This window comes from Lentinula edodes, assembly GCF_021015755.1.
Source record: "Lentinula edodes strain Le(Bin) 0899 ss11 chromosome Unknown C8R40scaffold_3, whole genome shotgun sequence".
In the NCBI taxonomy this organism is placed as follows: Eukaryota; Fungi; Basidiomycota; class Agaricomycetes; order Agaricales; family Omphalotaceae; genus Lentinula; species Lentinula edodes.
The window spans coordinates 212,128-236,818 of record NW_025764309.1 but is presented as its reverse complement, the minus strand read 5'-3'; the positions used below and the strand labels follow the sequence as shown (position 1 = coordinate 236,818).

The 24,691-nt window shown below is 46.6% G+C and overlaps 10 protein-coding genes and 1 non-coding gene across 11 annotated transcripts; 3 read left to right on the top strand and 8 right to left on the bottom strand.

Moving 5' to 3' along the window:
• Positions 1-513: 513 nt before the first annotated feature.
• Positions 514-2,171, bottom strand: C8R40DRAFT_434496 (cyclic nucleotide-binding-like protein). The gene is made up of 2 exons (XM_046235057.1): positions 1,331-2,171; positions 514-1,273 (listed from the first exon to the last, which is right to left on the bottom strand). Exons 1-2 carry the CDS (start codon positions 2,029-2,031, stop codon positions 679-681), a joined length of 1,296 nt encoding a protein of 431 aa, XP_046090695.1. The 5' UTR covers positions 2,032-2,171; the 3' UTR covers positions 514-678.
• Position 2,172: 1 nt separating this feature from the next.
• C8R40DRAFT_t41 lies at positions 2,173-2,252 on the top strand. Its single transcript has one exon. It is a non-coding gene; the product is annotated as a tRNA-Arg (tRNA).
• Positions 2,253-3,162: 910 nt separating this feature from the next.
• Positions 3,163-3,393, bottom strand: C8R40DRAFT_1082530 (uncharacterized protein; the record flags this gene model as incomplete). Its single annotated transcript, XM_046227200.1, has 1 exon — positions 3,163-3,393. A coding segment is annotated over one exon (159 nt), but the record flags the coding sequence as incomplete, so codon positions are not given.
• Positions 3,394-5,444: 2,051 nt separating this feature from the next.
• C8R40DRAFT_1082527 (uncharacterized protein) lies at positions 5,445-10,145 on the bottom strand. Its single transcript, XM_046227199.1, has 6 exons — positions 8,943-10,145; positions 8,740-8,880; positions 7,822-8,058; positions 6,816-6,911; positions 6,307-6,515; positions 5,445-6,222 (listed from the first exon to the last, which is right to left on the bottom strand). Exons 1-6 carry the CDS (start codon positions 9,672-9,674, stop codon positions 5,721-5,723), a joined length of 1,917 nt encoding a protein of 638 aa, XP_046090693.1. The 5' UTR covers positions 9,675-10,145; the 3' UTR covers positions 5,445-5,720.
• Positions 10,146-12,226: 2,081 nt separating this feature from the next.
• On the top strand, positions 12,227-13,487 carry C8R40DRAFT_1165855 (uncharacterized protein; the record flags this gene model as incomplete). The annotated part of the gene is made up of 5 exons (XM_046230753.1): positions 12,227-12,275; positions 12,327-12,351; positions 12,402-12,506; positions 12,570-12,620; positions 12,668-13,487. The coding sequence occupies 5 exons, from the start codon at positions 12,227-12,229 to the stop codon at positions 13,485-13,487; spliced, it is 1,050 nt and encodes a 349-aa protein (XP_046090692.1).
• A 450-nt stretch (positions 13,488-13,937) lies between these two features.
• Positions 13,938-14,920, bottom strand: C8R40DRAFT_434338 (uncharacterized protein). Its single transcript, XM_046235056.1, has 2 exons — positions 14,671-14,920; positions 13,938-14,597 (listed from the first exon to the last, which is right to left on the bottom strand). Exons 1-2 carry the CDS (start codon positions 14,706-14,708, stop codon positions 14,003-14,005), a joined length of 633 nt encoding a protein of 210 aa, XP_046090691.1. The 5' UTR covers positions 14,709-14,920; the 3' UTR covers positions 13,938-14,002.
• A 104-nt stretch (positions 14,921-15,024) lies between these two features.
• Positions 15,025-17,775, top strand: C8R40DRAFT_1200683 (uncharacterized protein; the record flags this gene model as incomplete). Its single annotated transcript, XM_046233116.1, has 10 exons — positions 15,025-15,127; positions 15,163-15,324; positions 15,374-16,051; positions 16,103-16,212; positions 16,270-16,338; positions 16,392-16,493; positions 16,546-16,770; positions 16,823-16,875; positions 16,932-17,095; positions 17,149-17,775. 10 exons carry the CDS (start codon positions 15,025-15,027, stop codon positions 17,280-17,282), a joined length of 1,800 nt encoding a protein of 599 aa, XP_046090690.1. The 3' UTR covers positions 17,283-17,775.
• C8R40DRAFT_1034678 (4-hydroxybenzoate polyprenyl transferase) lies at positions 17,627-18,880 on the bottom strand (the record flags this gene model as incomplete). Its single annotated transcript, XM_046223445.1, has 5 exons — positions 17,627-17,935; positions 17,988-18,207; positions 18,256-18,373; positions 18,435-18,587; positions 18,637-18,880. 5 exons carry the CDS (start codon positions 18,878-18,880, stop codon positions 17,627-17,629), a joined length of 1,044 nt encoding a protein of 347 aa, XP_046090689.1.
• A 308-nt stretch (positions 18,881-19,188) lies between these two features.
• C8R40DRAFT_1034700 (immunoglobulin E-set) lies at positions 19,189-20,090 on the bottom strand (the record flags this gene model as incomplete). Its single annotated transcript, XM_046223448.1, has 6 exons — positions 19,189-19,439; positions 19,491-19,533; positions 19,590-19,629; positions 19,681-19,820; positions 19,871-20,001; positions 20,054-20,090. Coding segments are annotated over 6 exons (642 nt in total), but the record flags the coding sequence as incomplete, so codon positions are not given.
• A 197-nt stretch (positions 20,091-20,287) lies between these two features.
• Positions 20,288-22,619, bottom strand: C8R40DRAFT_433446 (uncharacterized protein). Its single transcript, XM_046235055.1, has 12 exons — positions 22,371-22,619; positions 22,297-22,322; positions 22,063-22,241; positions 21,743-22,006; positions 21,611-21,689; positions 21,493-21,546; positions 21,136-21,437; positions 21,065-21,077; positions 20,962-21,011; positions 20,801-20,912; positions 20,652-20,750; positions 20,288-20,595 (listed from the first exon to the last, which is right to left on the bottom strand). The coding sequence occupies exons 1-12, from the start codon at positions 22,409-22,411 to the stop codon at positions 20,576-20,578; spliced, it is 1,239 nt and encodes a 412-aa protein (XP_046090687.1). The 5' UTR covers positions 22,412-22,619; the 3' UTR covers positions 20,288-20,575.
• Positions 22,620-23,353: 734 nt separating this feature from the next.
• On the bottom strand, positions 23,354-24,657 carry C8R40DRAFT_1034650 (uncharacterized protein; the record flags this gene model as incomplete). Its single annotated transcript, XM_046223443.1, has 3 exons — positions 23,354-23,910; positions 24,083-24,416; positions 24,460-24,657. Coding segments are annotated over 3 exons (1,089 nt in total), but the record flags the coding sequence as incomplete, so codon positions are not given.
• Positions 24,658-24,691: the final 34 nt, after the last annotated feature.

The window sequence follows — 24,691 nt, the reverse complement described above, 5'->3', positions numbered from 1 at the left end:
ATGAAAACGGGGGGGGTTTTTTTTCCTACTTTGGTCCGATTTTTGAATGTTCCGGACCCAACTTTGATGTCGGACCCAACTTTGATGTCGACCCCGACGTGGCAACAACGACCACCCGCTCAACATCCCGACACATTGTTATTACATTATTACATTAGTGCCTCTTAATTGTTAGAAAACTTCAATATATGACAGCAGCCTCTCAATACTAAGGGTTTTTAGTCAATACCTGCTGGATCCTGTTCTTTTTGCAGCTATTCCAGTAAAATTTAGGTGCATGTACATCGTGAGGAGACAGCGTGCAGAGGGTATAGCGTGCAGAGAGGTATGGCGCGCTGTCAGTGTTACTGGGGCACAATGCCAAGCAAGTCAGCTGTCAGGCCGGAGATCTCGGTCGAAGTCGCTTATGGGCGGTCCGGTAAAAAAAAAAATTTCCCATTTTCACGGAATTATGCAAAGGGCTGTAACGTTCAAAGCAAAAAAAATACTAACGTTCAAAGCAAAAAAAAAAGACTGGACTCAAAGGGGCACGCGAGTATCTAAACTGCCAGTGTACATACACGACAAGATGGTTATGTAATTGGAATCAAGAGGCGGTGTGGTGTGGTGTTTGGTGGCTTACCCAAGATTCACTATTCATTCAGACAAAATTAGAAATAAAATACATATAGTAAGGAATTACATGAGATAACTCTCTCCTGCCCTACGCTCCATGATCTCCCGAAGTGGCCCAAGGAGTCTAGTAAACGCTGGAGCGTCGAGTGCTGCGACTTTAAGTTTCGGACCAATTTTCTTGGCATCGACTGTAGGCCGAACAACAGCCTCAACTGTCGCAGCCCTCGGCGCCAACCTCAAAAGGGAGAGTTCACCAAAGTAGTCTCCTTTGACAAGTTTCCCAACAACCACCACCTCATCCCCATTCCCCACTCTCTTCCGTACCACCGCTTCCCCTTCTTCCACGAAAAAGAACGTGTCCCCGACTTCCCCTTGACGGACAACTTGTTCCCCGTCTTCATACACCCGACTAACCAACGCATCCGCGATTTTGCTCCTCTCGCTGTGACTCAAGCCTTGGAGGAGGACGACGTCGCGGAGGAAGCCCTCGTACATGGTGCGGCGGCGGTGTGCGGCGGCGAGGATGATGGTGCGGAAGGTGATGCGGTCGAGGGCCCAGAGGAGAGCGGGGGTGCGGGAGAGGACGGTGGCGGCGCGGGGGTGGCCGTACATCAATGCGAGTTCACCGAAAGAGGTGCCGGGGGGACAGGAGGCGACGAGGGTGCCGTAGAGGGGGTGGGTGGGGAGTGGTGGGGGGAAGGTGTCGGTGGTCGACGTGGTGGTAATCGTAGGAGTGGTAGGAGTGGTGGGAGTTCCCAAGATATAACAATCCAACACCCCACTCTCCACGACATAAAAAAACTCTCCCACATCCCCCTGTCTAATCACCTCTTCCCCCTGCGCCACGCTCACCTCCCGCATCGCATCCAACACACCCGTTTCCTGCTCCTCGTCCAAATCCCTAAATATAAAATTATCCCGAATCGACAATTTTATCCTCGCCAGCTGCGCGTCTGTTTTCGGGTGAGTCGGGAGCTGTACCCCCTGCAGTAAATCTTCGATGGGGATGGATTCAGCACTGACACTTGTACGGCGTGCGAATATCGCGCTGTTGGGGGGGTGGAGGAAGTCATTCCCGATAGACGAGAGCGGGGTGGGTGAAGTGGAGAATGGATTGGTAAACCCAATGGATGGCGGTCGTTGGATACTCCCACGTTGTTTGCGTTCCAGGGGATCGATCGGTGAATCATCGACGTAGTTCATCACCGATCCCCTGCGACTGCTACTACTACTGCCTCTCATTCCATTATTCCCACCCCCCAACGCATCCCTCGCACGCGTCCTCTGCTCCTCCAACCGCCTCTGAAACCAATTCGCACAAAACTGCATCGCATCGTGTGGCTGTGCCCTCTCATAGTCCCGCGTCAGATCGACCAGGAGAATTCCTAGTGCCGATGTTGCAGATGGCGTGTTCATGTAGTGGCAGTTTTACTTGTAGTTTCACCAAGTAAGTTGTGGAAAGAATACAAAGATCATCACGTGAATTACGTATCTCCTTTGCTTTGTTCTGTCGAAGTATCCCCCTCATAAGACTACGTAGGATTAATAACCACGGATGCCGGCGTGGCGCAATGGTAGCGCGTAGCTTTCCTACCTTGCAAAGGCTGAAGTTGCGGGTTCGATCCCCGTCGTCGGTTATATAGGTTTGGAACTTGTCTGTTTCAACAATTTTTTTTTGGCGTTTGTACATTCTTTGTATGTATAGTAGTATGTATGTCAACACCTCACCTTCCACCAATCCATGGGCCATAATCCACACCTCCCAACTCAACTCACAAATTCCCATAATTCCATCCCTTCAACCCACAATGACCAAACACATATCATACCCACACCCATACCCATACCCTCACCCTCACTCTCACTCTCGTTTTCCCATTCCTCCCCCCCCCCTCCTCTCCTCTCCTCTGCTGCTTATCCTTTCCTCTGCATAGCACTACACACTTTCCCCTGTCCCTTATAAAACCTGCCTGAATCAAAATCAGTACCAATAGTCTATAACTTCATAACATAACATAACACACTAAAACCACCCTAAACTCAGCTCGAACGGAGCTCCACAAACCCCGACCCCAACCTCCATCCCACTCCCAACCCGAACTATCCCAACCCCAACCCGAACTATCCCCCCCAAAAAAACAAAAAAAAAAAACTAGAATAGAATGGAATAGAATGACCTAATATGTAGCTAATAGAAATACAAGGACATTACGAGTACGAGGTCATTACAAGTACCAGGACATCACAAGGACATTACGGGGACACTAAAAAAAAGACCCGGGGTCCCTGAGGATGTCATATGCATGCAATTCACCCATACGCTTCCCGGCCCGGCCCGGAGCGGCCGGACTTCGGATTAATAACCTTGTGACCATCATTGTATTTATTTATTGTTCTGAGCTTTCATCGAGGTCTTCTGACTGTATTTGGGATGTATATAAGCTAGAATACTTTGTACATTGTAGTCAAGCTTGAAATCAAGTGTACCATCTTATCCCAGTCTTTAATATCTTCTTTACCCTTTGCTTCCGGACTCCCGGATCATCAGGAACCCCATTTAGGCTGCTCATCCCAATCTTGCACTCTTGCCATTATATTCCCGGGGACACCAACAGTGTGTGAAGGGTGTTGCTAATAGCTTCACCGACGTCCCACTCCCAGTGTGTACTACAGGCCAATACTCAGTTCCGGACCTCGGAATTATCCTGGGCCATTCCCGGGCCAGATCCGGCCTCAGAACCTCTATAGCTATTGACCTGTAGGCACGGTCTTGTCAGAGGACGATAAATACCATGAGATACCATGACACAGCGCAAGCCAAGAACCGGAATGTGTTTATACAAATGGAGAATCTGGGAGTTATCCAAACCCGGGATGGGATGGGATGGGACGGGATGGGATGGAACGGGATGGTTGATACAGGTGGGTAGGTCGAGTTATTGATGGATGGGGGATATAGGAGTGAGTGGAAGAGACTTATCAGAGTGGAGGGGTCTTAAAGTAAAGTAAAAATCCCCAGACAGAACAGAGAGTTGTCATCATCATCATCATCATCATCATCATCGCAGTCGCAGTCAATATCCCCAAATTATCAACACACCACACCACACCACACCACAACACAACACACCACACCACACCACACCACACCACAACACACCACACCACACCACAACACACCACACCACAACAGAGATAGAATCATCGAGGTCAATGTCCTGGAGTACCTCCGCAAGGGGAGGTTCGACGTTGCTTCTACCCTCTAAGTATGTATGTATGTATGTATGTATGTAGATGAGGTTAAGGTCCTGGGTACTGGATACTGGGGTACTGGGGAGTCAAGATCAGATCAAGTATGGGGGTGTTAGGGAGGTATTAGGGGGGTGTTGGGGAGGTGTTGGGGAGGTGTTGGGGAGGTATTTGGAGTTGGGGGGGTTGGGGGGGGGGGCACCAAAACAAAACAAAACAAAACAATTCAATTGATAGGATGTCTTTATCTTGTGGGGATTGGAAACCTTGGAATTAGTCGAGGGAGGTTGGGGACACATGCATTTGGGATACTTGGGGCTTGGGGTGCTTGGGGGTGCTGTGACGTGAGGTGTTTGGGGCTTGGGGGTGTTTGGGGGTGAGGTGACGTGAGGTGAAAGTGTGGAAGTGTGTATTGAGTTGACGAGAGTAAGATAAAGGTGTGTTGTTGTATGTAGATTGGGGAAGGAATGAAGGTTCTGAACCTTAGGCTGTAAGGTGATGGTGATGGTGAGTAATTGGTGTTGTGGGGGGTACTGGGGACATTGAGAGAGGGTGAGAATAGTTATGAGGAGGGGTCACAAGGGAGGTATGAGGAAGGGAGTGTGTGAGGAAGGAGGTGTGAAGGATGATGAGATGGCAGAGAGGCGAGGAGGTGTGAGGAAGGAGTGTGCAAGGGGTTCCTCAGGTGAGGGGAAGGTGAAGGACAATTCTGAAAAGCTACAAACAAGAGGAAAATGAGTCAGAGTATGATAGCATGAAAGCATAACAGCATGATGGCATGACACATCCCTCTCCTTTGAAAAAAAATTATTAGTAACTTGTAAATTGTGAATTGTAGATTGTAATTATTCAATGATGTTTTTACTTTTGCTTTCTGAAAATCTGAAAATCTGAAACTCTGTCTGTGAGTCCAATGTCAGTGTGTCGGGGTGTTGGACTCGATGTTTGTTATGCCTTTTGTAGTATGGTATAGGAGACACTGCTTGGATAGAGTTAATAGAGTGAATAGTGAATAGTGAATAAAAAATCTATGAAGGGTCGATAAAAAAAAATGTAAGCAGGGATAACTGTGATACTAGGAATATGATCTACAGTGATAACACACCCTCCTTGAGCCACACCATATTTGTATATTTATATTTGTATTGGACCGAACAGGACCACGACAATGGCTCAAGGAATCAATCCAATTGCTACATACTACATACCAAAAATACAAAGAAAAACTTGCAGTGTATAAAATCCAACTTCGCTATGCCAGTGGTGTACTTTAAACTTGAAGTATCTCAAGTGTGTTTCTCTATCTCAAGTGTGTTTGCAAAGATGTTTAAGATGTTTAAGATCTTTTTTTTTGTTTTGTAGATATGGATATGGATATGTGGTTTTATGTGCATTAAAAAGTCGCAAGACCCAATTGATGTTTTAGCTCAAGAAACTGTCATCACTGTATGTGGTAGTTTATTGAATTCTTGTGTGGTTGAAATTTACTCAGGGTCTCTTGCCTACTATACTGCTTATGTAAATGGAGGAGAGCCCTCAAACGAGACGAGATATTTTTTTTTGGCTTTTTCGAGAATAACCTTCCAAGTCATTAGTACTTACAACAAATAGTATACTAAAGTCATCAACGCATTCTCTTGAATATTTCGTATACACACATGTGTTACAATTATAGCTGGCTGAAGTTTTTGATTTACGAAGTATTATAGTACATTCTCTTTCAAGTTCACAATACCACATAACTTTACTTCTAACAACTCGAATCCCTTTCCCGAGGAAGCCAGACCCCGACACCACCAATCACCACGAACACCAACCAGTCAGAATCGTCTAACCCCTCCTCATACAACTCACACTCACTCCCCGACTTCCATCATCCCCGCCTCCGCCCTAGCCTCCATCGACCCCCCATCCATCCCCATCCCCACCATTCTCTCCCGCCCAGCCAACACCTCCGCCATCTCCGCCGCTTTCCTCGCAACCTCACTTACACCCCCTCGTCCTTCTCCTTCTCCTCCCTTACTAATCGCTGCAGCCACTCCACCCAACGTCCTCCCCATCTCAACACCCCTCGCCTTCTCCCTCGCCCTAAACTCCCTCTCCTCCTTCCGCCCAAGATCCGTCCCCATATATTCCTCCCATTCCCGCCGAATAGCGGCTTTGAACACCCCGAACGACATATCGCTGTTTGGCTGGAAATCCATCATGTCTGGATCGGAGGAGGAGGAGGAGGAGTCGTAGCCGGAGTCATTAGGTGATGAAGACGTAGTAGAGGTAGACGAGGGTGAGTTTACGGAGGAGTTGGAGTTGGGGATATACCGAAAGTTCTCGTAATGTATCGTATCGTTATACGCATACCTGAGCAAAAGAAACGAAAAAGAAAAGAAGAAGTCGATACATCAAACCAAAATACACGCCCGAGAAAGATGAGCAAAAACTCACTGATAACACTGCAACGTGCAGCACACCGTCCCCTCTCCTCCTTCTTCCTTCCTCTTGCTCAGGTTCTTCAACTGATGCACCTGATAATGCTGGGGCGATATCCACGTGATATCACCCGTCTTCAGCTCGACTTTGTCCATGATCATCCGTGGTCCACCGGGGTTGACGAGGGAGTCGTAGAAGAAGGCGTGGATGGTTCCGTAGAGGACCTGAGGGAGGGTTAGGTAAGTTGGTAAGTATGCATGAAAGAGTTCAGTGATATTAATAATAAGTTTGATGATGTCGACATTGTCTGGAATAATGCGCCAAAAGTGCGTTGAGATGCACTAATATACAGCTTATTCATGATATACACCGCAACAAACGGGTTTCACCTAATCGACACGATAGATGAAGTGAAAAGATAGACAATCGGTTTGTGTATCCGCGAAAGAAACGAAGAAAAACACTACCAATTCCACCGCCCGCAAAAAGGAAAAACAGCAAATATTTTGAAGAGTGTTACACACCTTGATAATCGCAAACGAGTCCGCATGTTCGTGTACAGGACTATAATGACCCGCGGGCCAGATTTCCAATACATATGGGATTCCGGGGGAGTTGACCTGTTGGGGAGGGGGGTGATGAATGAATGAATGAATGAACAGATGAAGGAAATGAAGGGTTCAATTGGATAAAGGAAGGAAAGATTGGACAGAGGAAAGGAATGAAGGGAATGAAGAGATTGAAGGGAATAAAGGAATGAACGGTTGAACGAACAGCGGATTGATTGGGATTTCAAGTTAAAGTTTGGTTAGTCGAATCTTTGAATGAAGAATGAAGTAATGATCATGACAGTGAAGGGTATCACTGGTGTGAATCTGGATCTATGATGAAGAGTTTGATATGATCAAGGTAGTAGAGGGGGGGTCGTAATGAACTCGGTGAGAAGGTTAAGCAGAGCGCCGAAAGATTGGGTTGAACATGAATGAATCAAAAGAAAGAAACTGGGCGCTATCGATTATTGGAAACAGAAGAAAGAGGAAGGGAAAAAACATAACGAGATCTATGTATAACTTAACCTATAAAGTTCGAAAGGTTCGATGTGAAAGATGGAGAAGAGCACGAAGAACACAGGGAACACATACACAACACGGTGATAACACGACTGAACACCAAAGAGGAAGAACATGAACATGAACAAAAGAAAAGTAATAATCATAAGAACAAAAACACTCATTCTTCCCCTCAATCAATCAATCGAGTCGAAATGAACAGGAACGGGGAAATGGAGAAATGGAGAGAAAAGACAGCGAAAGATGTTTGATATCGATGTTTAAAAAAGCCGCTATCGATCAATGGAAGCGCAAGCGCTGGTGTAGATGAAAACGAATAGATATGATAGATAAACGTGGAAACATGAAGTCAAAGAAAAACAAGGAAAAGCAGAAAAAAAGCCTCGTTGCAGAGGGGTGAGGTAAGAACTCAAATTGACAGAAAGATAAGAACAAAGACACGAAAAAAAATGACACTTACCATATGTGAACCCAACGTGATCCTCAAATACGTCTGTGTCAAATCCGGTTTCTCATCCTTACCACCCCCATGAACCTTGGTACCTTTCTTCCCGCCAAACTCCCCTGCCTTCCGCATGAGGAGACTATACCCTAAACACCCCTCGGTGCTCACGCTCCGCTCAATCGCACGCCCAAACGCAGGAAAGTCGGGCGTGTTGAGGACGATGTTGGGGCCAGCGACGTTGGAGTAGAGTTTCTGTGGGTCAGCCGCAGTGCAGATTTTGTTGGGTGCAGTAGCAGTAGTGGAGTTGGAGGATGAGGCAGGTTGACGGACGTGGGCGGAATAGTATGAGCAGTGGAGGGTGTTGAGAGTCAGAGGCGGCAATGTTGGTAATTTTGGCGGCACGGAGGGAGGTGCGGAGACAGTCACAGCCGCAGCAGGAACAGGGGCAGGAGGAGATTGATTGAGAGGTTTAACAAAGCGATGAGACGGTGAAGGAGGTTTTCGACGGAGGTTCGTGTTTATTTTAAGTTTGGATTTTGAGGTAGTTTTGGGTTTGGCGTTGCCCGCGTTCGGTCGGCGCACCAGGGGTGTGGAAGTGAACGGTGAGGATAACGTTGATGTGGAGGATGCAGAGGTGACCGGAGGAGCAGAAGTTGATGACGAAGCAGCAGTCGCCGGAGAGGGACCCGGAGAAAGAGGATCAACCGCCGGTAGCAACGTCAGAGCCGGAGCCGGAGGCAGCGGAGGAAGTGAATAGTTGAACGAATTTTCCAAAGGCGAAAACATCGTGGTATCGACGGTATTATTATCAAAAGTTGAAGGTGGATTGGAAGTAGCCAAGTTGTTGGGAAATGAATCCGAAGTAGTGAACAGATCATTGCAGGCGGTAAGCTGTTGTTCGTCGGGAGCGACAAAGTGACTGCTGGAGCTCACCTGACACTCCACGGGTAGATTGGCAACAACGGTAAAGTTGTTTGATTCGAGGTCGTTCATCGAGATTCGATAATCTGGGATAACGTATGGTGACGGAGCATCTACTAGTGGGAGAGTTTGTGTTGCCACAGAGAGTGCGCGCTAAACACAGATACATAGATATAGATCAGTATAAAGTCTAAAGATACACATAACGTTCTTACCAAATCACCTCCCGTTTGAAGAACTCTAACTTCTGTGAGTTTCTCGAGGAAGGTCCATGTTTCGGGCCAAACCATACGGCCATGGTCGTCCATTTTCTTAAGTCGAGCTTCTAATAGCGTGAGATTCGAGCTCAGGTATCCCTTCCCGTACTTTAGGATTCCGTTCGGACAGTCAATGGACATCCAATACGTGGTTTGCCGGTTCACATCCAGATACATTCCCGGCCCGCTTCCTGCACCTCCACCAGTACCGACATACGGTGAGTCGGGCGGCGGGCGCGCGGGAATCGTGGTAGCAGAGGTGTAGTACCCGTATGAAAAAGTGCAAGACGTTGGGGTGATATCGAGGTACAGCGACGGATGTGAGCGATCCGCAGAGCTGATGCAAATGCAGAGCTCCGCGGCAGCGGATGCAGATACCGAGATAGTACCCTGTCCTTCTAGATCGAGCGCATACACAGGCGCATCTCGTTGATACATGACCAATGCATGAGAGAAGGAATTCACTTCCGTGGCCTTAGAATCCGATGAATCCAAGCGAGCTGATTCCTCATAGCCTAGTTGAAGAGGCGTGTTGAAAAAGTTGATAGAGGAAAAGGGATTGGCGTCTAGGCCCTCTTTGGGATTACCTGTAGGCCCCGGATGAGATCCAGGGAGAGGATGCGGAGCAAGATTGCCTCGCGGCGTGTCGAAATACGCGAACGGATCGAGGAAGGCGTATTGGAACGACATGTTAGCGAAGAATGAAGTGCGATGGTGCAAGATAACACGATGCAAAATCAACGTGTTAAGGGTTTATGTAGCATCAAGCGGAGAAAGAGGAAAGTTCATGTCAACGATCCCCTGTGGTGCCTCTTCCGAGAGCTCCATTTGGAACCTTGTTGGCCTTCTGATGAGCTAGAGTCCTAAACGACTTGCATCAGCTTGAATCCGGATTCCTGAAGGATTACAAGCTCCAAGTGAGGAAAGATTAAAGTTTGAAGCTCGCTCGAAGGGGCAAGCGGAAGGTGATTTTCTGATTCAATTTGCACTTGGAACACAAAGTTCTTGCGAAGCGATCATGTACCTTTTGTGGCTGGCATTCTGAATTTACAAAAGAAGCGCAGATTCTCCTGTGTTCAAGATCGGGGTAACAGGTCGTGCATGAGTCGTTTTTGCCACAAAATTTCGTATGCATGCACCTCATGAGTCTTTGAACAATTTAAAAAGACACAGATAGAACACCTATCTATAGGCTTTGAAGGAGATCACAGAATATTCAAGTGGAAGTCACTGGTAGAAGGCATACGCAGTGGGTTTCCCACGCCTCAGCCTTTACTTCCACCAGACAGTCACATACTGCGGCAGTTGGTTTTCCTTGTACAAATATCTTTCAAGCAAGTCAGTCGACTTTTGTGATTGCTCTCATTTCCGCTGTTGCAAAAGAAATATGATATGCTCAAGATATGAAGTTCCTGGACAATTCCACCAGATGTCAACTAGATACAGAACAATCATGGACATCCCTGCTTTTTTTCGCTTTTCTAGAAACCCTGCTGCAGCCACCCAAGGGTCACTCTGCTAGATTCTGTGCTATCCAAGTGCTATCTTTTGACCCCCGTTCACCGTATCTGGATTCAAACATGTCACTATGTTGCCGTGTTGTAAGGGTATATGTCAATCTTTTCGGCTCTGTTTCGTCACTAGACTGACTTTCATCTACTTTATAGCATTACGCCTTTCAAAAACCGTCGCTCCCATGTATCTCGGACCGTCTTCCTGACTCCCTCTCACCATCGACCTCACCTGTAAACCTAGTGATCGATACAGCCAAAAACTCCCTGACCCTTCATGCATCATGCTTCATGATCTAATTCCTTTTTAACATCAGTATTTTTCCATCGCATGTCTTCTCATGGGACAATATATGGAATCGCAGATTCCTGACCTCTGGATTCAACAGGATCCCGATAACACCACATACTCTTACCTTGTTCGAAATTCGCTGTCAAATACGAGCCCCAAAGGAATCAGGATCGCCGTCAAGTTCTTCGACTAGTAGCTATTACATCGGATGTCCGTAGAGGTCCCGTACGGAATATTTCATGAAAACCTTAGGCTGCACTGGATTCGCCAGGTTTATCGCTCTGCTTCGTTTCGAAGAACGTGCATGCGCGTGGACCCTTTGATTCTATGAACACCTGTCCGCTCAAAGTTCCTTCCACGGCTGGGATTCCGTACGAGGAATGCACAAAGATATCCTCGCAAAGACACGATCACCACGATACTTTGCCTCGTTCTGAGTTTGCTGTCAAATTTGAACAATAAACCTCATGAATTCCTTACCAGATAGTCATTCAAACGTTGCGGAAATCCGCTCGCACAAAGGTTCAGTTAAATCCTTCTACCATATATCGGACCTCCTTTCAGTATGTATCTTTTCGCCTGTCCGCATTCCAGTGACTATATCCTTTCTTCGCCTTCTTTCTGATCCCCTCAGTGGTGCTTACATTGTACCCAAGATAGCAGTTATACAAAACAATGACAATAACTCGAGAATATCGACCTTTCGCATTGCCGAAAGCAACTCGAACTTCCATACCACTCACAAAACGACGTGATACATTTGAGCCTCAGAACCGGACTCAAGTACTCGCTTTCTTAGCCTCAGTCCTGTCCATGGTCACGCATGGTGTGTATGGATATATCTACTTTCTCTTCCCCTTACCTCCCATTCTATTAAATCAATCCTGAGGCTCAGTTCCTCGCTTTCAACAGGGTACAAAAAACGGTTTTGCCGTTGTTATATATTCCGGGCCGTTGACCCACTGGCGAAGTAAGCAGTTCTTAAGTTCTAAGTATTTTCTATCTTGTCCAAATTCCATAATCCCCTTAGACTCACATCTGTTCGTACACTGATGAAACAAATCTCATTTGTGTCGGTATCGCGGGGTACTTGCCAGATGTCTATGCGAGAGCTCCGGCGTTATTTCTTTCATCTGGCTCCATCCTGCTCCATCCCGTGATGGCTCCTCAACATGATCGCTAAAACAATCGCGATGCCAACACTCCACACTTTCAAGGATAATGGAGTGAGAACAATGCTCAGCGCTGAAGTTTATCAAGCCCGATATTCTCTTTTCATTCCCCATCTTTGCCTCTACATCCAACAAGCACTCATTTAACGAGAAAGTAGTTGCTTGACACGAGCTGAGGCAATCTGTCGATCGACTTCTACATATCATCTAGCAGCAAGCAACTTCACATTCTTTACCTCTTTCATTTCATTTGTCTCCGTCTTCAGAATGGATGGACCAAATGTCTACATCATGCAGAGGCAGGTCCTCGGTAGTGGTGAGGATCTTCTATTTCGACGAGATATCTGTTCTCATTAAAGCGCTGTAGTTCTCGGGGGTGTGGGAAGTGTCGTGTAAGTGCGTCGCGTCGGCCACTCTGGAATGTGCTCATCCGCTTGTCCAGTTCCGGCCTAGGAAGCGGAATCAACTCTGCAGTGAGTGGGGTGGGTGCAGGGGTAACTTCTGGTTTGGGAGAAATCACTAGTGCAGTTCTCCCTACTATTACTACGTGAGTAGGCCCTTAATCACCTACCTTTCTTTACGAGTTTTCCAACGTGTTCCCATAATGTAGTCCGACCTCCACTTCAGCTACTTCTTCCTCTACGTCCGTTTCAAGTACTCCGTAGGTGTCCGTATGGAAAATCGTTTCGCGGCTGACCCACCATTTAGTACTTTTTCATCATCATCAACAATAACATCCACCTCCTCAACAATAACACCAACATCTTCGACGATTACGTCTCGCTCTACTTCGTCTTCCGTTGCATCTTCGAGTAGTCCCACAACGACGTCGTCATCTTCTACTGACATTCTTTCCTCGTCGGCTTCTATCTACACCTCGACATCAGACGGTGTCAGAGAAACGATCACTGCATTTGTGACACCGTCAGCTTCTCCGAGTCCTAGTCAAAGTCCTGTCAGCAGCACTAACGGATTCTTGAACAACAAGCCACTCGAGGGCTTTGTATTCGCCTTGTGCGGAATTGTTGGTATTGTTATTCTCTGCCTAGTGACTACGTTCGCGCTTCGCCGCTCCCAGAGGAAGAGGATGCTCAATGAAGCGTTGTCTTACGAACCCACTACTACACACGGCTACACTGGCCATACAGATCGAGATGTAAATGAGAAGATTCGCGCAAGTTACAGCTCGGCCGGGAGTTCAAGCAATGGATTAGGACCGCCTCATTCTAACGGATCCGCGATTGCTGGCGGATACTATAGCGCGCCAGGCATGGCTCCGCAGGCAGCTCATCAGTATGAACGCGAGTATCCCGCTTACGCACCTCGGTCACCGAATCCCGCCTACGATAATTCCCGTTCTCATGGTCCATCTTACAACTACAATATGAGCGGGGCCCCTGTCATGGCTGGCTACATTCCTCCTGCTCAGCCTGCCTTTATTCAACCTATCCTGGCGACAAATAGCTCCAGGGTGCCGGTGCCCGCGATGTCTCCTGATCCTACTGCTGCTACTGAATCTGCGGTTTGAGGCCGCCAGTAGTATTATACCCTTGTTCTCTTTCCTGATCGTTATCCCTGCGCCACCTTGTTTTCCGATCTTTTCTTTAATTTGCAGCATATCCTGTAGGGTCACCCAGATGACCATTTGAATCAGAGTGCCAAACGAACTCGTGTCGAAAAAACGTTTGCATCATTTTGCCCTAATTTCCTCCCTGCTGCTGGCAGTCGTGTTGGGGAATATCAATCTTCTGAACATGCTGAAATGTACAGTACATTATTTGAAACCCGAGGTGGTAACTCGGAATATGATTAGTTGCAAAATTTCTTGGGATGCCTCTTACTTTACCTCAACACGAAAACGAAATCAGTCCAAGGATTATCACCCCCGGTGTGTATTGTTGGCGGTACCATAGGGAGGGGTTGGGCACTGGCGGTTGATGAGAGGAGTATGTATGTACTTGAAGGTTCGGAGATGTCCAACGCTTCCGCTACATACTTGTATCACGATTCGTACGACGGGAACGGGACCCGAGCTGACCCGAGTTAAGGTCGGACGTGATCGTTGATCGTTGAACATTCAATGTTCTCTTCTTTGACTTTGCAGTCCAAGCGACGAGGTTTTAGATACATTGATGATAAGAGCGCGGCAATATACGGCGATTTGGAGGGAAAAAATGAGACGGCAAAATCAGCCAAGAACCTATCGCGTTCGTCTGGCTTCGTCTGGTTCTGCCACCACCTATATAGTTGCTTAGTCACTAACATAGAACCTATTTTCCGACCTTTTCCGGCCTTATTCATCCAACAATCTGCTTGATCAACGCATACAAGGCTTGCTGATGGATGATTCCCGAGTAGATGCATATCTACTGAGCGTTGTATATAGGCTGCGCATCGCGCAGAATGCGCAGGATAGCGCAGGATTTCATTCAACGAATGCAGACACAACATATGTAGAACATCTGAGAACATCGACGAAAATGTCATTGTAATGTACGCCAAGCCCTGGATTACGCGTGTATCATGTATGCATAATTCCGGCAGATTCCACTTTTTGGTTGGTCTACCAATCATATGTAGTACCAGGTAGTACCATTGTCCAGAAACCAAGGGGGGGAATATTTCTCCAAGTATACGTCTGTTTAAGAAATTGCGTCAGAAATCAAATTCAGAGAAGATAGTAAGAAGGTCGAATTCGGAATGATAGTGACGCTTGGACATCCGCTTCGTCGTCGGCTTTGTAATACATATGTACCAATGGAATTCTATCCAGCACATTCCAGGACCTCCTAGACCTACTGCCTTGCTACAACGATTATATCGAAGCATCAATCAAACGATAAAATTTTGGATCTGGATGCAGAGGACCGACCGGAATGGAACCCGAATTCGAAGAAAATAAACGTCTGCAATGAGTTTACGTTGATCTGCTGAGTAAGAAATTGACAATCGGATCCGAAATCATCTCCTTTGTAAACAACATCTTCCAGTCAATTCAGGCTTGAATAAAAACGGACAGTCATGATTGTGATTGTTTCGCCTACGCCCTACGCCCCCAACAAGCCATGCGTCTTTCACGTTACGCCCTAGGCGTTTTGTCCGCCCTTGTTGTTTCCGCTATTGCCGACGACGCTGTCCTGTCTGCGCCCTCACTATCCAGGCGAGATGGTAACCATCACATGAGTCATGGTCCCCCCTCCTAGAACTGAACGAAACGGAGTTGACTCTGCATCATCAACCAATTCCCGAATCCTATTACACCATAGATTTTGATGATTCAGAGCACGCCTCGGAAAGACATCCCGGACTCATGTTTCTTCATGCGACGGCAATGGCCCTTGCATGGTTTGTTATGTTACCGGCTGGTGAGTACCATTGGATGTCGAAGGTGGCTCAGTGCCAACATAATTCCAGGTATTGCAATGCGTTCGGTGAATCATGCCTGGCACAAGATGGTCGTGATTGCTTTCTACGGACTGATAGTAGTGGGATTAGCATTCTCAACGGCGTATAGAAAACTCACGCCCAATATGTACGAAGGACAAGTACACGGGAAACAAGGTTACACTTGGATTTTATTTGCCCTAATTTTGACCACCATCGACTTTCTCAATATCTTTCGACGGGTGTATCTGTTTTTCAGAAACGGTCAAAAATTTGACTTCCGAAGTTTCTGGTCATCGGTCGTACTAGACAAAGGAATCTCTTCGTCGTTCGGAGGAGCAGAATACGCTGGGCTCGTTAGCGAGGAGCCCGAAGAAATGGACGTGACAATGGAGATGGTCTCCCCTACTTCGCCTCCGCCACACAAACATGTTCATTACGATGATAATGCTTTAGCGGATGACGGACCTACTGCTCAGTGGGCTAACGATGTTAGGCGTCATCACCGCGATTATTCACAGTCAGCTGCATCCGAAACTACGCTGTTCGGTCGCTCTCACTTCGAAGAAGAATCAAGCAGTAATCGACGTCCCGCGAAGAAAGTTCCATTGTCAAGGCGAATCGGCACCGGCTTTTTTGCTACTTTAGAACGTGTGCTGGTCTTTGGTGGCTTGATGCAGGTTTTGAGTGGCATTGTGGTCTACACAGGTCGGTCATCATTTCTTCTTTGCAATAAAGGTTTCTCACAGGTCACGTTAGGTGGTTGCAGAGAAAACTATCTTAACGGCTGTCTGGCACATATCATCAAAGGTGCAATATTCTGGTGCTATGGGCTCGTATCATTTGCTCGTTATCTTGGCGCCTTCGCGGTTCGTGAACTCCATACATTTCGTCTATATATCTTCTGACAGTGACACATCATGTAGGAGCTGGGCTGGGCTTGGAACCGGGCACCTGCCGCTGGTTATCCTAGCGCAGAGTTTGTCGAATCGTTGGTATGTAGGTTTCTTTTTCCCGAACAATTCTTCTATTAATATCTTTTGATCAGGTCATTTTCATCTATGGGATCACGAATACCTGGATGGAGCGATGGGGTGCACGTCCAGGTGACCCATTTACCACCAAGCAAATCCAGCATATCGGCATTGCAGTAAGGGTCCAATTCCTAACCTGTCTGAAGGAAATGCTTATGATTCAACTAGGTAATGTTCTGGTTCGCTGGTTTACTCGGAATGGCAATCGAATCCAAGACCGTCCGTCAATGGCTTGCCTCATCTACTATTTCTGCCTTGAACCCTTCTCAACGGGACCAGGAAGCTGTGGCCGAACCTCCTACATACATTGCAAGCTTCAATCCATTCCCGGCTTTAGTTGTTGGTGTAACAGGAGCTGCAATGGCGGCTCATGCTCAGACTTATCTGTTCCAAGTATGATGACTGGATTATTCTATCTTGCAAGCTCCGCTTACATGCATCACAGGTACAGATTCACCAACTCTGGGGAAACCTTTTACTTGCTTGGTCGGTTTTACGGTACATAAACGTCCAATTATTCATCAATGGAACATTTTGCTCATGTTCTGCCACAGATGCTTAACTTATTTCTTCCTTTGGTTGGGCGTGCCCCGGAGTATGTTACCTTCCCGACCACCGACTGAAGCACTCGGAAGTTTTTTCCTTGCTTGTGGGGGTTTGGCATTCATATTTTCAACGGAGGAACTTACTATTGCTGCCATGAGAAGAGGGCGGGATGGTGAGAATATTATTCCTGTCTCCGACATTCTCTTACCTTATCTTCTTTCATAGATGTTATGATGTTTTTGAATGTTGCCGTAGCCATCACCTGTTTTGCTCTCTGTTGGACGATTGCGGTCGTTGGGTTCAAGGGTTACCTCAAATCCCGCATTGCTCCCCCCGTTGCATACCACAGCTCGGCGTAAAATTCGTAAAATTGCGTTAATCCACACATCAATACGCAATAATACACTCAACTCATCAATGTTTCATGTTCACTCTACGGTGTTTGAAATCAAATGTTCATTTACATCGATTCTCGTGCACTGTTCTGGCTTTTGGTTTTGGTACAGACACTATTGCTTGTTTCAGTAGATTCTCCTCTGCCCCGCGTTCATCCACTGTATCAAACACACTTTTCCAACTCTCTTGATGACCATTCAATGTTACTTGCATCCATTTGTTTTTGTTGTACTTCGATGCATGTGTATTTACTTCTGATTAGGCCCGCTTTGATTGCTTGAAATTGATGAAGTCCTAATTCGTCATACTAAAGCAACCCAAATGCGTAATCCCCCAGTGCCCCTGCCCATACCCAAAAACCTGACCATCCACATCCCACAAACCCTCTCCAACAACTTTCCCGCACATCAAAGTCGGTTCGGATTAGCACACGAGCTAGTTGGGCGGCGGCTAGGCTTACTCCGAGAAAGAAGGGAGCAGTCTGGTCATTGAGATAGCCCGCTAAGGTGATAAGTGACATGGATGAGGCCGAAAGACCGCTGAGAATCAAACGAGATTGGGTTCCAAAAAGAAGTGCAGTTGAGCGGATGCCTGCCGTCACATCGTCTTTTTTATCCTAAGGGACACACATTCAACGTCAACGAATGACAAGAATGATTTTCCCAAACCTGATGAGCATAGATGCTATCGTAAACTAAAGTCCAGCAAACTCCGCCGGCATAAAGCGGTAAACAGACATGCCAATCGACAGCACCAGCCACCGCAGACCAGCCCAGCATTGCACCCCAGTTGAAAGCTAGACCAAGTACAGCTTGAGGCCAATGGGTTATGCGTTTCATGAGCGGATATATCGTCACAACGGACAATGATGATGCTCCCAAAAGTATGCTGAGAAAGGTTAGAGTCCCATCATCGAGAGTTAAGGTGAGCACTCACCTGTACCAGTTTAGTTGGAGCAGTACACCCAAGCCAATTCCGAGCTGTCCAGCCAAAAATATCAGAGCCTGCCTTTGGGTGATGTCATCTCTAGCTAGCGGTCGTTCACGCGTTCTTTCTTGGACCAGAAATCTGCGCGATCACCATCTGTTTGATACGGCGGTGATTGAGCAACTCACCTACTGCCCTGTCCAACCTTTGGTCCCACATATCATTTATTGTGCATCCTGCGCCGCGCATGACCAAAGCACCGGTTCCAAACAAAACAGTGTAGACCAATGGAGTAGTGACCGGAGTGTGCAAGGAGTAAGCTGCCATTGTTATCGACCATGCTTCGGGATCTAGTTAGGTTCTGCACAAGTGGCATCCATGAGAGCTTACTGCAAGGATAGAATAATAGAAGGGTCCCGATGGGTTTGTCAATTCTGGTGAGATACATGTATGGTCGTAACCTAAGTGGCATGCGTTCTACCCAACTTGAACTGGCTGGTGAAATCGAAACAACTTTATTTGAGGATGTCCGCACAGAAGTAAGCGAGAAGAAATCGTTCACTATCCCCGAACGTGATAATCTCAACGACGTCCGTAAACTAACGCGACCGAATGAACATTGTCGAGCAAGCATGCGGACTGCGACGTCCTAGTAGCAATTCAAGGTGGTCTGGCGTAAAAAGTAAGAGATGCGTGACCCTAGAGTCAAGGAGTTAGCGCCAAATATATTAGCGCCAAGGTTCTTGTGCTAATTGAGCGCTAAGTACTAGCGCTGAGTACTCAAATTGAAACCGTCGAGCAGTAATACTGGTATATACATATCTGATGAGTAAAAAGCTGAGGAGATAGGAAAGAAATTTGACGAAGATCCTTGGGTTCCAAAACAAGTGATAAAATGCGTTCGACGAAAGGTATGACTGCACTCTTCGAGCTGGGGAGTCTTCACCACTCCTTTGCGAGTTTGAACTGCCATTCCCAGTCTACGCATATCAGACAACCTGTTCGGAGCAAGACTGCGCGTATCTTACCAGCATAGACCTCCCCATCATCGTCAACAACTCGGCTTTTCACATTGTAGGTGCCTGACCGAGCTATCATGCCAGAAGGTGATTCTTCGGGATCGAAATTCTTCACGTAGGGTTCAGAGTTTGGTGAGGGACCATAGGATCCCAACATCTGTTCCATCTTGTCGACTGTCGGGCGTTAAATCAGATTCAAAATCCGTGGCTGGCTTCGAAACATACCTTTCACTCCGGCGCGCTTGACAACTTGAATGTAACGGACGCCCTACATATTTGAACAAGCGTGAAAAAAACTTCATTTTCGCAATGATAATGTGATACCGATATAATGGAGTGGTTGACCTTGAACCTGATGCGCACGCTGTATAGGCCGTTGAGGGGGTAATCGGATGAGAATGTTGGTGGGACGTACTTGTATTCAACTCCTTCTTTGATGACGACAGGATTCTTCTTCGTCTCTGCCGCAACCTTCGTTGGCTCTGAAAGATCGAGGGAAATCGTCTTGCCTGCTGGTAGAGTACTTGAAACGAGTTCGAGGGCCAGAACAGTCACCTGAAGATACAGTCAGATCGGAACCGGAACGAAGGAGTAATGGGACTTACTTTAGGACCTGAGGCATTCTCAGACGAAGCGGCAGTTAGACCAAGAGAACGTTTCCATCGAGCCAAACTCTCATCGTTCTCATCTAGTTTAGCATATTCCGATGGACTTTTGGCAGGAGAAGGATTGTAGCCTCCGAAAAGTAATCTGAACAGTGAACTGTGACAGAAACTGACGCGACTTACCAGGTGTGCTGGAAGGCTTCAGATCTTCGTGGTCATTATCATCCTGCTCGATATAGAAGTAAGACTAAATCCAACAGCCAATAGGTCATTACCTACAGCAGACATTTCTAGAGATGGTAGGAAGAAGGAATCAAGACTAGTGTTGCTAAATAAAACAGCGCCAACTCATTCCTCCGGCGCGTAATCACGATACGGCCGGACGGCATTGGAGACCCCTAGTAGCAGGTGGTGTTCGACAAAAATTTACATAAAACACCACGTATATCTGGGCTACATTTGTACTTGTACATAGAATAAGAAGTGGATAATGGAGGGTATATCCGAGTACATAAAATATTATGAAAAACAAATGTGCCACAAATGACACTACAATGCGGTGCGAATATAACCAGAGCTGCCTCGATGAATGAAATGTTTGATCAACCCAGTACAAGATGTTCCAGCCAACAAAAGAGAGATATTTGATGAAAAAAATTCATCGACATCCAATCCATATCGAAACAACTTGATGCCAAGGGCATTTTAAGTGTTATGCATACCCTCTGCTTCGTGTTAGAAACCACCACGCCAAGAGAACAACATGTACACTGCTCACCACCTTTAAACCAACATTTTCCCTTGCTTAAATGGAAGCAGCGACTTCCATTGGGACAAACATGCCCCCAGCAGCACGAGTCCCCATAGGGGCATCGCAATCCTAAAACGGATGAGCCTCAGATCAACATCGGAGAGTAGCGAGCTCCCCACCACTCTTAAGCCAGTTGCAAGGTGCCTTTTTCGCATTCGCAGCTAGCATAGCCAACTGTTCGGGCGTAAGCATATAGTCATGGGAGTACTTGCAGGCCCCAGCCTTGAAAAACTATTTAGGAATGATATGAATCTAAAAGCCAGGAGATAGAAATGCTTACCCCCTTCGAGCAAGCCATTAAATAGTGCTCGTTGCACGGAGGTGGGGTTTCTGTCCGATGACTAAGTTAGTTATATCAGATGAATTTGAGAAGTTATACTTGCGCTTGTGCAAAGGCTGGCATGAGTAGGAGTATTAAGGTCAATTCAACGGAACTCGTTACTGTTGAACTCACATATCTAGGGTCGGGATAGCGCATCCCGATGCATACAGGTGACTGGGGACTGACAAGGCCGCCGTGTGACGGGCCTGCAACTGGTTCCATGGAGGCAGCCATGCTCAAGGGCGTAAGCTGTTGCCTTGAAGGGTGTAGGGGCTGCTGAACCAAAAGCTTCTCTACGTTGAGCGCCGGGATAGCGAACGTTTGGTCTGTACAGTCATCCAATAGGCTACGAAGCAAGACTAGTTTTCCAAGAAGATTCTCTGACTGTATGTTATCGAACGCGCTAGAATAACGCGCATCGGACTCATAACAACCTTGAATCTCGGAATCAGTGATCAGCATAGAAATAATAATCGTGAGTTTATACACCTCCCAAAAAGATCTTGAATGTTTCCGGAAGACGCGTGTATGTTTGAATATATTCTAAAAGCATAGTTGAGCACTAGTACGGAAGCAATAAACAGCATTAGAAATGTGGCGAGCCCACCTCTAATCTTACGGTCAGCCGCACCTTCTCCTATCCCAACGTCTACTGCCGTGAATCGGGGAGACGCTTCGCTAAAGCCCTAAGGGGAGGTATAGGTATAACACTATTGAGCTATATTATGAAGCAACGTACCGCTAAAAATCCCTCCAGCTGTTCTCGAGAACATACGTCTTGACCGACCAGCGTATTTACAAGCTCGATTTTATTGAAGTAAATCGAGACCCAGAATGAGACACGACCGAAGATCTGAACAGTCTCAGAGGTGAGATAGTCAGAGATAGCTTTCGTTAAATATTGGGCAGCATTCTGTCCACCCATAAATCCTTGCATAAGAAGTGCTTGATTGAAGAATATCTTCTGTCCGTTGATGACACAAAGGACGAGTGGGTTCCCATTCTAAGATCCAAGATATAAGACTTGTTTCAGCCAAGAACTGCAAATGTACAGCTCACCTCTCTAGATCCGTCAGGATTAGTGATTTGTTTATGGAGAGAGGCGATGTGTACATTATCACGTTCCGACGCCTCAAGCGCGACAGAGTGAGCGCGCTTCCATACCAAAAGTTCCATTTCAAGATCAGCGACACGAACTTCCAGCTCCATATTATGTTTTATGGTAGCCTTAGAGAGACCTAAAGAGTCGAACAATTCAGTGCATTGGTCACAAAGTTCTATGACATTCGTTACTCAAGATAGACTTCAGTGCTTCGTCCCTGCGGAGTGTCAGCTACTAATACCCATGCAAGTCAAATAAGACGAACCACATTTGCTGATTGACCGTACTCATAGACTGAGTCGTCATGATAGGGAACGGTTCACAGCAGGGATAAAGAATGTAGGTTTCCAAAGCCTAGGCGCTTTTTAAAAGCATAGCTATGGGCAGTTGCTTCGCGGAAGACCCTGAGCCAAAATGGAAGTAGAGCGAGGATAAATCTTTAGTGTGTTCCCCCAAAATCTCACGAAGTCATAATCACGATCAGAGCAGTGCTTATAATGGAATACAACAGTACTCTCGTACGTCAAAAGGAAGTTTCTGTCATGATCTGACTAGTATCACCAAAGCTTCTTTGATTTGTTTGCAACGAAGGATATCAATGAACCGAGGACGCCGTCCATGGACAGCCGCCTGGCCAGTAGCATAACATTATTATTTCCCGCGGGATCTTCCCGAATAATCAAAAAATGGGTGAGCAAACATCCTTTAAATTTGGGAGTTTCAAGCTCATTATCATCATCATTAACAGTTCACAGCCCAGTATTTCACAATTGACTTGAGATGCTCAAGGACTTGGGGTCTTGTGCATATTCGCTAGATTCGTAATGAAGATAACCGTGAATCAAGTCATAACAGCATTGCGGATTGAAAGCCTTACATACCTCCGCTGAATTTACATCTCCCCTGCTTCAAAAAGTGGCATTTACTCAATGCCGAGCAGTAGTGACCATAGCAACACTCTTCACCCCAAGTACAGACTTCGCCTTCGAAAGGTAAACAGAAAGGTTCAGCAATGGATTCAATATGTAAAACAGCGCCTCCATACCTCTGTTCGCGGCGGGGCAGGGCTGCTTCTTCGCATTCTCACGCATTACCTCATAGTGTTCGGCTTCAAGATAATAGTCATGGCTATATTTGCAAGTCGATCCATGCTTGCAGCTAGCCAGGTAGAAGAGAGTGCAGGGAGGTGGTTTATCTGGAAAAGCACTTAAAAATCCGATAGGTATAGAGTATATCTCGTGGTTTAACTCACGTTTCCAGAGTGGCTATGATAGACAAAGAAGGGAACATCATCAGTGCAAAATTTTTTGCTCTGGGGAAGCACTCAACTATGTTTGGATTGATATACCTAGAGTTCGAGAATGACTGTGAAGATGAGTTTGGAGATGCCATCGCCGCGACCACAGCATTATGAGGTAGATCGTCGTCGTAATCTGACTCGCCTGAGGTACTGCCCTCCGAAAAGTCCAAGTCGGGAGTTGAATCCCTCTTGTAAGGAACCGCAGTTACAGAAGAGTAGCTGGTAGGAGGCAAGACTATTTGTGGGTTTGCCGGGATCTGCTTGTTCGTTTCCTTAGTTTCTCCGACTATGGTGGCGCTTGAATATGATGGGAAACGAGACGCCGCTACCTCAGTCACACACAACTTCTGAGCAACGAATAGATCAGGTATAGTGAGAATAGGGAGGTCCATTTCTGCAATTCCTGATGCCATTTCTGCATAGCTCTTTAACAGTATTAACTTGTTCTTGTATCCAGCCGTAATCTGGGAGCGGAGATTGGTGACATAACCATTGTCGTGGCAGCCTATCATTGTACCCAGGATCAGTCAAATTTACGGAGGAAGCTGAGAGGAAGCTGACCCGCGAAGATGACCTTAAATGTTTGAGGCAATCGGATATCATCTTCCAAATGGCCTGATTGGACGAGCAGCGAAATTGATACCGAGGCATTGCAATTAATATGGTTCAAGACGTACATTTAATTTTGGCATCAGCCGCTTCCTTTGCATTGCCTACATCAAGCATCGAGAACCGTTCAGCTGCTTGATTAAATCCAGTGACGAAGTCCTCGAAGTTATTCTTCAATTGTGGTGAGCCCAATCTTCCCAGGGTTTCCGCAAGACCTTTCTTATTCAAGAACACGTAGACCCAAAGCTGATATTGGTGTGAGCCGTATCTCTCTGAGAGATGCTGAATGAGGGAGTCGGAAATCTTCTGAGCAGCGATCAAACCACCGGCCTGACCCTGAACGATCAATTCCTTGGAGAAGATAGCACCATCTCCGTCGATAAGAGTTACAACACGGTGACCCTACAGCAATTGCTTCAGCAGATGAATAAGAAATAAGAAATACGAGTAGGATTACCTTGAGGCGAGCTTCTAGATCTTCCTTTTGCTTCTCGGTCTCTAACATTTGGGTTTTGTATCGATCCAGCTCTGCATTGACATCGGAAAACGCTCGTTGGTATACATTGAGGTCAGATTTCAACTTGTTGATAATGTCGGCGTGGAGAGAATTGTCGGCCAAGAGGGTGTGGATTTCACCTAAGAGAGAAGTCCAAGCGGTTAGTCACTCGAACTAAGAG